General features: G+C 37.9%; 1 protein-coding gene across 6 annotated transcripts in view; it reads right to left on the bottom strand.

Annotated features, from left to right (window-relative positions):
* Nucleotides 1-13,469, bottom strand: part of CFAP44 (cilia and flagella associated protein 44) — a 41,757-nt gene that overhangs the window by 7,778 nt on the left and 20,510 nt on the right. For all 6 annotated transcript variants that reach the window (XM_077174305.1, XM_054627667.2, XM_077174304.1 and 3 more), the window contains 11 exons: nt 11,595-11,813; nt 10,998-11,140; nt 9,856-10,126; nt 7,891-7,946; nt 7,316-7,478; nt 6,847-6,977; nt 5,700-5,917; nt 5,154-5,319; nt 3,704-3,881; nt 2,149-2,634; nt 543-746 (listed from right to left, as the gene is read on the bottom strand). In XM_077174305.1, coding sequence (XP_077030420.1) covers nt 543-746; nt 2,149-2,634; nt 3,704-3,881; nt 5,154-5,319; nt 5,700-5,917; nt 6,847-6,977; nt 7,316-7,478; nt 7,891-7,946; nt 9,856-10,126; nt 10,998-11,140; nt 11,595-11,813 — 2,235 coding nt within the window. The remainder of the gene's footprint in view (nt 1-542; nt 747-2,148; nt 2,635-3,703; nt 3,882-5,153; nt 5,320-5,699; nt 5,918-6,846; nt 6,978-7,315; nt 7,479-7,890; nt 7,947-9,855; nt 10,127-10,997; nt 11,141-11,594; nt 11,814-13,469) is intronic.

The following is a 13,469-nucleotide window of genomic DNA, read 5'->3' as shown; positions in this document are numbered from 1 at the left end:
GATCTATTAAAATACAGATGTTAAGATTATTAAAAAATTAAGTATTGGAAGTTAGAATGTCACTTTAGGACACAAAACAGAAAGACACGGACACTGGACTTTCCAAGGTAAAAAAAAGACTTTTAATTTTTGACTCCAACATTTATAGATTTCTAAAAGTGATAGTGGATTGGAAGGTGACAGTGACACTGTCACTCTCCAATGAGACTGGATAAACTAACAGTCTCTCAAATTTCTTTTCCTCCATAAAAGGATGCGAAAAAATAAGTTATTTACATAAAGTGTGCAAGTAACTTCGTTACAAGAATGTAAACATCAGAAGGCTTAGAAAAACTTAAAAAACAGGGTGACATCAGAAGTGACCATCCTATTAGGCTGATCATCAAGAGTTTCTTGTTTTTCAAAATTTAGCACTAGTCACTGGATTGGTGCTAAAACAAAGCCAAGGGATGCCACCATTTACTTTATGGTTTACTTTTGTTTCAAGCCATGCACTAATGGTACTGTTAAATTTAAATTAATGTTACACGTGGTCTACTTACATGTATGTCCTCCTGTTTATTGATGATGGCACAAATTTGCTCCTCAAGAAGGTCCTCATGTATCTCAAGTTTCTTCAGGATAAGCAGCTCTTCACAGCATGTGATGCAGCGCAGATCAGCACTTTTCATCTGCACATCCATCTTCAGTTTCTTGTGCCGCAAAAGGCGAAGTTCAGCATCGAAGTTGATCACTAGTGTGTTGATCTGGAGCAAAGTAGCGTGAAATCAGGAATAGGAAAAGTATTTCCAGTGAGTTAAACATGCAAAGCTAGAGAAGGGAGCAGAAGGGAAAAATTCTCTCTGTCAAATCAACAACTCAGAAATGCTATTTCCTATAGAGTAGTGATGCACTTTGAAAGACAAAGTTATCCCAAGTCCTTGTCTTTGTTCTCAGCATAATAGTAAAAGAATCACCAGGGCTTCACAGGAATCTTTCACTGCATCCCCTCCATCCCTGAAGTTCAGAGAATGTTTTGGAGTAGTCTGTAGTTTACAGTAGTTTATATAACAATCCCAGATGCATCAATAAATAACTCTTCTGTCTTGACAGACTTCTTTTGAAACAGCTGCCAGCTCTTCACTTAGACATTTACAGCAAAATAAGTACTAGCAGCTGCTAACATTAACTTACAGGTGTGTGATGTTCACAGCAGAATTTGGGTATTCCATCACAACCTTCATACACATAAACACAAGGGTGTTTGTGTTGAGGCAGACCAAAGAATCAACTCCCAGTAGCAGATATTAGAGGAGAGATGCTAAGAAATGGAGCAAACAAGGGAACAGTGGGATACCCTCAGCTATACAGCTCTCTTAAACTCTGACTTAGGTGCATCCTGAGCTTGAAGCAGTATACTTGTGTTCAACAGCTTTGAATGGATTTTTTTCCACACTATCAAATTATAACTTCCCCCATGTTCTAGCGCTGAGTTCCAAAGCTTAACTAATTGTTGGATAGGAAAACTATTTTCACTTGCATGCTTCAAGCTTTCTATGTGACCATTTCATTTGGTATCTCTCCTTTTAAGACACAATTCCTACTCTCCTTTTCTATGCTATTCAGAATTTTCTCACATCTCTAAAACCATTTCAGTTGCCTTTTTTGCAGGCCAAAGATACATTATCCACTTAGATGTACGTTTTAAAGAATCTTTTCCATGACTAAGCATTTTGGTTACTCTCTTTTGTACCTTTTCTAATCCTACAAAGTAATTTTTAGACCAGAAAGTTGAGACTACAGTTATTGAAGAGCTGAGAACATGAATCTACAAACTTGTAGTGATGCTGCTTTTTAACTCTGTAATTTTTCAAGTTATGTCTAACATTTTACTTGTCTTTTTTTTCCCTTTTTTTTTTGGCCACTAAGATCACAGCTTCATGGCACAATCAGTAAGAAATCTAAGATATCTTTCAAGTGATAATAGTCAGAACACAGGTTATAGTTATGGATTTATACTGATTTCCACTGTACATTTGCAATAGTTAGCGTTTTCCAGGACTGCAGAAAGGCAAGACTAGCTGCAATCCTGAGACTGAAGGGGTTTTGGTTTCATTTATGAACCAGTGGGATTTTTTAATCTGACAAAAATAACTTTCAATTTCCTACCTTTTTAATCAAGGTCTCCTGCAAGTACAGATTTTTTATCTTCTCTCTCTTTAAAATTTCCAGTTCCATTTCTGTTGGCTCTACTTTCTCCATCTCAAAAGCCTCCTGCTTCCCTGTGACCACAGCTGATGCATCTCCAGCCTGTACCATGGCATAACCCTCTTCCAAGGGGGGAGTTTGAAGAAACACGTGCCTAAATGCGCGAGACGAGGCACACCCTTCCAGCGGTTCCTCGAGCTTTGCCTTGGCCTCCTGCTCCTCTTTGAACTTTAGGAGGACGTCACTGCTGCACTCAACTATTTTTTCAGGAACCTCATCTGGGTGTAACTGAGGGATCGGGGGAATAGGGAGATGTTCTGATACATCTAAGTTTGCCTGTATGGATTTGACTTCCTTCACTAAACTCTTGATTTCATCAATAGTAGAAACCTTGAGATCCCTCAAAGACACAATCTCTTTGTTCATATTCACTTTCGTCTTATGGATCTGCAAAGGAAAAACTATTTTAGTAGGATTCTTCACCACAGAAAGCAGTCTTACCCAACTCAAGAAGGCTAACATTAGGATTATTAAACATTCTGTGATAAGGGGACACTGTATTAGTTGATTCTTTTTATGTAGAGTAATAATTGAATGTGATCTATTATCATTAATATACTTGGCAGAAACTTCTCTGATCTTTATAGAAGAAAAGAACACACCATCCACCTGAAGCAACTGGAATTCCTCATCTGTATAAACCCAGAATTTATGACAAGAACTATTCCCTTTGTTTGTTCTAATGAGTTGGGTTAATCACTGGCTATCTGATAGCATCAGCACTACAGCATGAGACTAAAATGATCAAACAAATCCCCTGAGACTGTGGCATTGCTTCTGTAATGCTTAGGCCTTGCTGTCAAAGTTATCCAGTATCACTCTTTTGCACTCCAGCCAAATACAATGAAAAACCATTCCTATGAGAAGGATAGGGGGGGAAATCACAGGGAAAGCAACAAAGATACTGCACAACATTTGAACTTATTGTGTCTTCAAGGTTGAAAGATGTGTGGTGACTGTAGGAGTTCTACCATAGCAAGGTGGGCCCAAAAAACCTGGTTTCTCAGGAAGATTCCAATTCCAGGAGCAGCGATTGCCAAAGTGCAAATACAGAGAGGCCACACTAGAACACTTGTCCTCGCTCACATCCCTGTTTTTGTAAAGGTATTTCAAAATACCTTTGGGTATGGGCAGGGGTTATTTAGCTCAGTGTTTTTACTAGATTATAAGACTTGTAATTAAAAGAGACAGATGTTCCAGCTGAAATACTAGTAAAGGTAAATTCTCTTTCTCATTTATAAAGAGTCACCCTAGAATGATTCAGGTTCAGGTTTGCTGAAACACAAGACAGTTCACAAGAGAAGGGCTGATTTGTAACTAAAGCACAAAACAGCCATCTGTCCTTCAAGGCCTATTCCCAAACTCACTTTCAATTCCTTTAAAAAAATTTCTTCAGTGATTAATACGCTATCCTCACTTCCTCTCAAAAAATGGGGCTATATACAGTTTTACATACCAAGTCTTCCAGGATTGCAAGCTGCATCATCTTCTTTTCAGTGTTTATACGCTCATCTTCAGTAAGTGTGTAGTTAGTGGCACTCTTCAGCCTGTAACATCCTATATTCTCCCGTGCTTCTTTGATCTCCTCAGCATCTTTGGAATTCTCATGGTTATGTCTAGGTTTGCTCTTGTATCTGGTAGGTACAAAATAAAGCTGAACTTCAAGACAGAAAACATACAAATGAACAGTCACTTCATACCCTCTTACTTGTGCAGCAAAGTTTGGGAGGTGAAAGAGTGATAACATCTCTTTCAGAAAAGAATGGCTACTTTGGAAATAATATCCTGGCACATTTAAATGAAAATCCCAGATATTTTTTTCCCCCCTAAGAAGTCTTAAACAGCTCTGCCATGGGAAAGTTTAAACCTTCACACTCAGACTGAGTTCTGGGTTAAGTGAGCACATGCTGCTATCAATTTCAGGGAGCCGCACATCAAGGAATACTTGATCCTACTCTACATTATTAAACACTCAATAAACTTAAAAGCCTTGTATTCTGACTCTACATTGGTCCTATTCCCTGCCATTCATCTCCTAAGGAAGAACTTTTGTACTTCCATGAGCATAGAATGGTTTGGATTATAAAGGACCCTAAAGATCATCTCGTTCCAGTGTCCATGTCAGGGGCACCTTCCACTAGACCAGGTCACTCAAAGCCCCATCTAACCCAGCCTTGAAAAAGTGGTCATTCAAAGATAAGGCTTAGGTTAGATATTTGGAAAAGGTTCTTCACTCAGAGGGTAGCTGGACACTGGAACAGCCCCCCCAGGGAAGTGGTCACAGCACCAAGCCTGACAGACTTCAAGGAGTGTTTGGACAATGCTCTCAGGCACAGGGTGTGACTTTTGAGGCTGCCACATGCAAGGACAGGAGTTGGCCTTTGGTGGTCCTTGTGGGTCCCTTCCAACTCAGGAAGGAACTATGATTCTGTGAAAGATGTCCTGTCCCCTTTTCTTGCTGCTCAAGATAAAGACCAGCATGGAGCATGACGACATATCACAAACACTCACGTGATGGCTGAGATGCTAAGACTGCTGACCTAACCCAGCTGTTACAGTGTCTGCTCCATGAGGGGCTGGCAGGATTCACTTTGAGTTGACTGTAATGACCTAGGTGTCTCTCAGTCACGAGCAATTTAGACACATTTTACTCCCTATCTGAAAATACAGCTACCGAGCTGGATTCAAATTTGATAATATTTTACAGGAACCATAGAAACTAAATATATTCTAATACTCTCTTGAGACTTGGAAATACATGAAAATTCATCTGTTTTAGTTACAACCCTTAGGAATATAAAAACCTAAGCAGGGAGATTATAGTGCCATATGACACCTAAATGGCATTACTAGACCTCAAACAAGAAGCAGAACTAAAAGGGAACAGAGTCCAGTTCAGGACTCACAATTCATGCCATTCTGCCCTCCTCTTCATGATCTTGGCTTTCAGTGCATCATATTTCTCAATAAGTCTTCTGATTTTCTGACGTCTGCTTTCTATATAACGCGTGGTTGGCTTTCGGACATCTGGTGTCTTCAGCCTTTCAGCCTCATTCTCAAAAGCTACACTTCCTGAAACAAAATATAATCATGTGAAAATGTAATACCATGCAGCACAGTGCAGTCCCAGCTACTGGAAACTCCCTCAGACAACTCCTGTAGAACTGATGTAAATTAGTTCCATTGTAGTGGATGTTTTGTAAGTATTCAGGTTCTTTGACCGACTTTTAGTCACATTCTACCCACGGGGCTGACAGACAATTGCTGACATTGATCTAAACATGGAAAACTATGTGTGAGCGTTACTTTGTATGCAGGTACTAAAAAAACACATTACAGCTATATTTCTTTACCTGCACTTACATGGGTATTTTTTTATCTTGGACTCAGGAACAAAAACTGATTGAAAGACAGAAACCCTATTACTGAAAGATTTAAATGGTTATCATTACCTCTGTGCACGGGGCTTGTCTCTCTGGAGATCTCCTCTTCTGCTTGTTCTGCCTCTTTAAGTGCTGTCCACTTCTCTTTAAGTACTGCCCCCTTGCTGTCCTCCTGTTTCTTATCTTGGGCGTATTTCTCAGACACTGTTAGAAGGCTGTAGGTCGAAATCTGATGATTGCTTTGAATAGCATGAACAGTGAGAGTAAATTCCAAAGCGTCCCGAAACCTGGAATCACAAATTAGACAAAACTGTCTGATGTCAGTGGGCACAATGTACGATTTTACCTTGACCAAAAGGGCATGAATAGTGTAGTTTACTTATTGCACATGCAATCCTTACATATAAATCCACAAGTCAGTAAGTAATTGCATAGCAGGATGACATATGACACTATCTATTGGCTTTTATGTAATCTAGGAATGGAGATGATCAAGAATTATCACATGAAGACTTTTCCCAATATTGAAACTTATACCAGGTTCTTCATGACAGTAAATTTCATCTTCCACTAAGGACTTGTCAAAAACATGCTCATTCTATCTTTTTTCCCAGTCACATACTCTGTGTGCCTAAGGTGGTTTTTTAATTGTGTATTTATTTTATTAATTCATCTTTTGCTCTTACCTAGATCTGTGAAAACCAACTCAAAATGCACCTCATGCCTAAACTTTTGTTCTTGAGAAAGTTTGTTTTGTAACTTCAAATTTTATAGAGAACATTGTGTTAGCAATGACATTAAAATATCTGACAGACACACAACATGTCTTAAAAACAGGCATTCATTTCCCAGGTTGTTTTTCAACACTTCAGTAAGAGTTCTTGGTTCTTACGAACTTACTGGCAAAACCCCAGGCAAATAGTCTCAACCAGCTTTCTTCATACAGAAGTGAATCCAAATGAAGTAATTTCCTTCATTTGACTATCTGCATTTTTACCAAAGAGTCAATAAAAATAATTACAAATAAATATGAACATATACTCTTGTGTATGTTCCAAGAATAAGTAAGATTCTTAAATAAGAACAGAATCATAACAGAATAGATGAAATACTGATTATATGAGAGAGAGGGAAAAAAAATCACATTCCTTTTTCTTGTGGGAGGTACAACTTCATAGACAACCCCATGGAAGGTCAGAAGAAAAGTGGTAATTACTGTGTTTGTAATTTCTGCAGTCCAACGAATTGTTTCTCATGCTCCCAAGCCAGCTGCTTTTGCACTAACTGGATTCTCTGTAGTGTCTGCCTGTCCAGCTCTTCAAAGATCCTACGGTCCATCTCAAACTCCTGCAGGAAGACAGAAAACCCAGCATCACATTATTTTGGCTACTAGATATTCATAATAAATATTTTTACCTAGGTGCCTTAGTTGCATGCACATCAACACTATCCTTTATTGCAGAAGCTATCTCCACAGAGAACCAAATTATTTTCCTGTGCTTCTTGATTGGCACAAATAATCAGCTGTGATTCAGCTGTGATTCGGAAGTCCATCAATTTACATATTCTTAAAACTACCTTAATCCAAAGCATTGGACATCTTTGGCCCCAACATGGTATGTAACAACATTTTAGAAGAAGGTGCCTGTAAATGTAAATGATCCTAATAAAAGCCAGGTGTGTACCTCTCTGTGCAACTGCATGTGCTTGGGCAACTCCTGATTCTTTTGAAGGAGAAAAACAAAGTCTTGTCTCAGTGCACTTAACTCCTCTCTTTTCTTATTTTTCTTTTCTTCAGCTTCCTTCATTTTCCGTTCATGCTCCTTTTTCTGCTTGTATTCCTCAATACTGAAAATGCATAAAAAGGAAATGATGTTATCTCAATGTAAGAGTGGAAAGGTTACAGTTTATATGACCTTTTAGATTTCCTTGATAGTCTTAAATTCCCAGTGAACTCAATGGTTCTTAAAAGGAATAATCTTCCTGTATATTTATACACTCTTAACATCAAGGGGCTTTGACTTTTTGCTGTCTCTGTAGTATAAAGTTAACTGCCTCATAGTACGATATTTGAATTACTTCCAGAGAAAAATAGATGAAATGGAGAGAAAGGCTGAAAAAACTGTGTGTTTCACAAATAAATGACTCAAATTCAGGGTTGATCAATTTGTCCCTCTTCTTTGTAGGCAAAAAGAAATACATGTGAAAAGAGCTACCAACACTTGAAAATCCCTTTCATCATTATCTATGCATCTCTTACATGTAGGCATCAGGATCCTTAATGTCTTCAGTAGCCTTCTCCTTCTCAAGACCTCTCTGGAATAAAAACATTGTCTTGTCTTTAAACAAGCAGTTATAGTTCAGCTTTTATAAAGATTAAGATAGAGCTTTCACCACCTCTCACAAAAACAAAAGAAATCTTCATTTTCAATATTATTATCTGGCCTTAAATATTACGTTGTAATGTTTCAAGCAGAAAAAGCAATGAAGTTGGTTTATATGTAAAAAGAACTAATGAAACATTAGAGACAGAGAACACAAATCCTATAACCTCCCCAGTGGCATAAATCGTTACGTCATTACTTGTCCTAAGTTCACTCTGTCCCAATAACATTTTTAGTTCTCTACCTCCCAACCCAATTCTCTTGTCTGCCCTCACAGCCACATTGACAAGCGTCAGTGTATCATGGGCTAATTCCAAGTTACATCTGTAATTAGTCTGGTTGGCTTTTGCTGACTGCATAATGGATTCACAATTATTAGCTGTGAAGAATGGCAGATGGATGGACACTGCAGTAGCACAAGCCTCATTTCCCTAGGCAATCATTCTCTGAAAAAAGAGGGGGGACTATCACCCAACAATTTAGTTGTATTTAATTGATCTGTAATTTAACTCAATTAGTTTCAGATGATTTGTATTTGATTCTCTAAGAATCTCATTAAGTTTAATGAAGATAGATTTTTTTAAATCTTCCACATGACTTAAAACTAGAACAGATACTTAATGAAGATATACTTTGAAAAGGAAAAAACTCTATTAGAATGTTCATTAAGAAATGTTGTTAGCCTGAACAATAGAACTGACCATAAAGGTCTTTATATAGAGCTACTTACATATTTAAAACTATAAATCTGTACATATGCTTATAATTGTATATTAATAATTTCTTGTAATATTGCAGTTAGTAAGGCCCTGATATCAAAGGTTCTAATCATTCACTTTTAGAAAATAACTGGCTCTTTTCTCAGTACCATATGTTCTTGTCATACTGGTAAAGAATTCCAACTAGTCATGAACAATTTAGCTGAATTACCAAAATCACAATTTCCTCCGTCTCTGTTGCCAAGCATCCTTCAAAATGTAGTTAGTAACCAGTATTAAAACATATGTAAGAGTTTAATTTGTTTTATGTTGGCACTTTCAAGATTTTTTAACTCTATTGAATGCATAGTCACTGTAATATTTATTGTGCACAATGGCATTTCTTTACTCAACAGCTCTCACTGCTTCTTTCAAGTTATATTTATTTAATTCAGACACTCTTAAGAGTTTTTAAAAATTCAATGAAGTCTGAACATTTTAGTTGACATCCCTCTATGCAGTATCAGTAGAACTGCTTCTGAGTTCCAGTGTAATCTGTTTAAATGTGCTAGAGATGATCAGTTCTGCATTGAGTACAGGACACCTGTAAATTCATTACTACTAATGCTGCCCAAGAGTGAAAGAGCAACAGCATCAGCATCGTGTTGTGCTATTTTGCAAATGTAAAAAAATCCACTGTGAATTTTAGATGAATGGTACTAGATGTATGGAGAAAGTACATATATTATATTCTCCAATAGTATTTCTAGAATCCCCATCCAGAGCAGAATCATACTTTACTGGAATTAAACCCAAGAAAGGTATGAAGTATGAGAAATTCTTGCAATTTTTCATTTCAGGAATATGCATGACTACACCTTTGAGTGGGAAAGCACTGGCAGAATATTACGTATGAATAAACATAGTATGTGTTATTTGGAGAAAAATACAAAACACTGGAAGAGTGCAGACCCAGAGCCCGTTTATTAGGGAACATTTTGCAAGAGCTATTCTTCTAAATAGTTTGGGAAATTCAGCTTTTGCTGTGAAAGTTCTTTAAGAAAAATAATTGAACCATGTTTGCCCATCTGGATTGCTTCATTCCAAATAGGCCTAATTCAGTGAAAGAGGGTACCAACTTACCCTAGGAGGGGGGATTGTGACTTTAAGCTCTTTGGGAACCTCTTCCTCTGACAAGAGGTCAAATGTAAAAATGTTTCCATCTCCACCACAGGTAATCAGACACCCATCATCATGGCTACAACAGATCCCCCGGATCTGCCCATTATCATTGTCGTGCACATTCAGGTACCAGTAGTCCTTCAGGGCACCCTCAGAGAGGCCTTCCTCCCTGAGAGGATAGGCACGCAGGGAGCCATCCTGCATCCCACAGAACATCAGTGGGGGGCGGGTGCTGTTAAATAAACAACAAGAAAGAGTGATAGCAGTAACTTCTAACAAGCAAGCTCAAAATATTAAAAGAGCTGATCTCATTTAATAGAAATCACTTTCCCAAGTTTGGAAGCTGAAAGAAAAGTATTTGGAACATTTAAAGTATGTGTGATTCTACTATGAAGTGTTTTGCAGCTAACTGGCTGCTCAGGAGCATTCCAGCACTTCCTAGGTATCTTAGAACTACTCTTAGCCCTGAGCTGGGCAGTGTAGCAGACACAAAATTAAAAACTAGAAAAGCAGTTTTTTAGCCTCTGCTCCCCATTTAGTACAGATGGTGGTGAATGCTGCCAGCAGCAGATTAAATCCTGAATCAAACCTGCCTCCTTTTGATGCAGAACATGCATATTCTTACAGAGAACCTAATACTGGGAGTCTGAAAAGAATCCAGCCTTTCCATTCATACAGTTCACAGAACGTCCTGAGAAGCCTATATTCTTAGCACTAGAGGGATGGACTGACTGCTCCATGTTCTAATTCTCTTGGTTAACTATGATAAAGAACTGCTGTACTGTTGATCACTATATGCAGGGACTTCTAAGGGTTCTCCTAGAGTTCTACAATGTAGGGTGGTTGAGTTCTAGTCAGTACTTACTTAGAAATCCCACTTTTTGTCTTTGAAGGTCTTTTAAAATTATTCTATCAGACACATGGCTCAGCTATGTCCATTAGGAATTTTAAGTGAAACTCAGTACCCGGAAAACCAGAGAGAGTTCATGTATACTAGAGTTGAGCCACAATTGAAAAGAGACAAAGGAGCATTCACTCCCCTTTCCAAGTTATATTTCATCAAGCTTTATCCCAGAGCTATTTGTTACATTACAGTGTTTTACCAGAAGGAGATTCGGTGAATGGGATTGTTCTCAGTGTTCTCCATAGGAATCACTTCAAAAGGTTCATCCTTCCTGTTCTCAGGGTTTTCTTCGCCACCATGTGAGAATTCGCAATGATAGAGAAACCCTGAGTCGTACCCACCCTGAAGAAGAGAAGGACTATATGGAAATTGTGACAAAAGAAAACTGAAGCAACTAACCAGGAAAATACAAATTTCAGAATAATTCTTCCTTTCTTAAGGACCTGTGATAGGTTAGAAAATGCTACCTCCAAACACCTAGAGACCCTATTTATCCACAGACAGAAGTCTGTCATGATCTCTGGCATTAAAAGCCATTCTACCACTATGTTAAAATTCTGCCTTCTGCTTGTGAGGGAACAGCTAAGTCTTTGTGCCCATTCAGGCACCACCAAGAAGGGCACCTACTGGATATTTACCAAACAATCTGAATCAGAGTGACACTACTGGTATACTTCACAAAAACCCGTGAAACTGTCATGGATGAAAGGAATGGATGTCCTAGGGATGTCAGGTTTCAAAGGGAAAGGATGTCACATCATGCAACCCAATCAATATGAAGTAAAAACTGATTTACCAAGGAAAGCCAAAATTTTCCGGGTGCTGAATAAAAGCCACAGAGGATGGGACTGGGCTCCTCTGGTATGTAGATAGATGGCAGTGGCTCCTCTTCAGGTTCTTCCTCCTTAGTTTCTTCTACCTCAAGTCCCAGCTCCTTTTGCTGCTTTATCCATTCAAGCCTTGCCTTCTCCTTCTCTTGCTTTTCTTTCTCTCTCCGAGCAATCTCCTCTTTCAGCTATTACAACGAGCAGAGAAACACCAAGACATGAAACCAAGGCACTCCACACATCACTGACTGAAGGAGTCTCATACATGAAAATCCAAGGTGGTCCTGGCATTATACATACAAAATATCTACAGAAATCTCTTTCCTGTCAGCTTAGCAGAGATCAACCAGACTTCATGGGACTTGCCAGCGAAATTCCCCCCTTTCCCTCCTCTGAAGTATTTACTCTTGCTCCTTTGAAACAGAAATAATTCTGAATGACAAGCAGATTTCAACATTTCTTCAGATAGATTATTCCAAATCTTCACCACTATGCTTACTCCTGCAGAAATCCTAAGTCTTGTCCCCTGCCTGCCCTGGAGAAAGAAAAGAACTGAAAAGCTGAACTTGAATTAGTTCTAGTGCATCATTGGTATGGAGCAAAAGAGAGAAGCTGTAATTGACTTAACTTCTGAACAATGAAGGAAAGATTTATCAAACCTTTAAAATTCTCTTCCATCCAAGCCTACTATAGCATAAACAAATACCAAACATTCTCTAAAACAGTAGCTTCCTAAGAAGATATTAGATAGCTGAACCAGCAAGCCCTTAAATATTATCAGCTGATCTTTGTCTGACATACCTTTTAAAAAATCTCCTGTTCTAGGGACAGGAATAATAAAAATTACTTTTTTTATCACTACCCTTACTGTGAGAAATCTTTCCTTGCATTAGAACATCCTTTTTGTAACTTATTAATTATCTAATTCCAAAGTAAAAAGAGAGCCATTAATATTCTTTCTCTCTGTAGAAATATTTATTTATTTTTAGTGATTGTTTCTCAACATTATTCTTCTCATTTGACTAAAAAACAAAAAGAAAACCAACAAAAAACAAACAAACAAACAAGAAAACCAACAAAGCTCAATACATATTATTTTAATCTTTCCTTTCTCATGCATGCTTTGTGATCATTCTTATAGGTATTGCTGTGAAAAAGCATCTAGAGATCTTGCTCCTGCATGCTGACTTCCTCCAAATTATAACACAAAATGCAGCTTTGCCTGACATTCAGTAATGTCAGGAGCAGTTAACAGAGAAGGCAGAGAAATCACAGGTTAACAGAAGTAGTTAACAGAATGAGAGAGGCTGTTGCATTGTAGTGGATTGAGTATGGAACTGAGAGCCTGCTCACTGGAGTTCTCCTTCTGAGCCTAACATCAGCTTGTTTTTTAGTTTCACAAAACTAACTGTAGCTGTGACTTGACATAACTCTTTTCCTTTGGCACCACATATTCTTTTTAAATACTAAGTACCATTCAGAAGTTAAATGCACACCTTTAAACTTAAAAGATATTTTTAAAGCCAGCAACACTGCTAAAAAAAAAAGAGATGTTTCATATTTGCTTCAAGGTGACTACCTGGCAGTTTAATAACTGTTGAAAGAAATTTCCTATAGGGTGAATATCAGCCACAAGAAATAGTATTTTTGTCAAAATTACCAAAATTAAAATATTTTGAGAACTAATACACTACCTTTCCCTTTCTCTAATGCTGTCTTCTAATTACAATCAAAATTCACATCCTGCTTTCAGTGTCATGTAGGTTTGAATAAACCAAAAACAACTTGTAATTTCAAGCCACAAATGGCTTCCACCTGCCATTCCCTTTCAAGGAGCTTAGCAA

This window comes from Agelaius phoeniceus, chromosome 2, assembly GCF_051311805.1.
Source record: "Agelaius phoeniceus isolate bAgePho1 chromosome 2, bAgePho1.hap1, whole genome shotgun sequence".
NCBI lineage: Eukaryota > Metazoa > Chordata > Aves > Passeriformes > Icteridae > Agelaius > Agelaius phoeniceus.
This window is presented reverse-complemented; position numbering and strand designations above follow the sequence as displayed.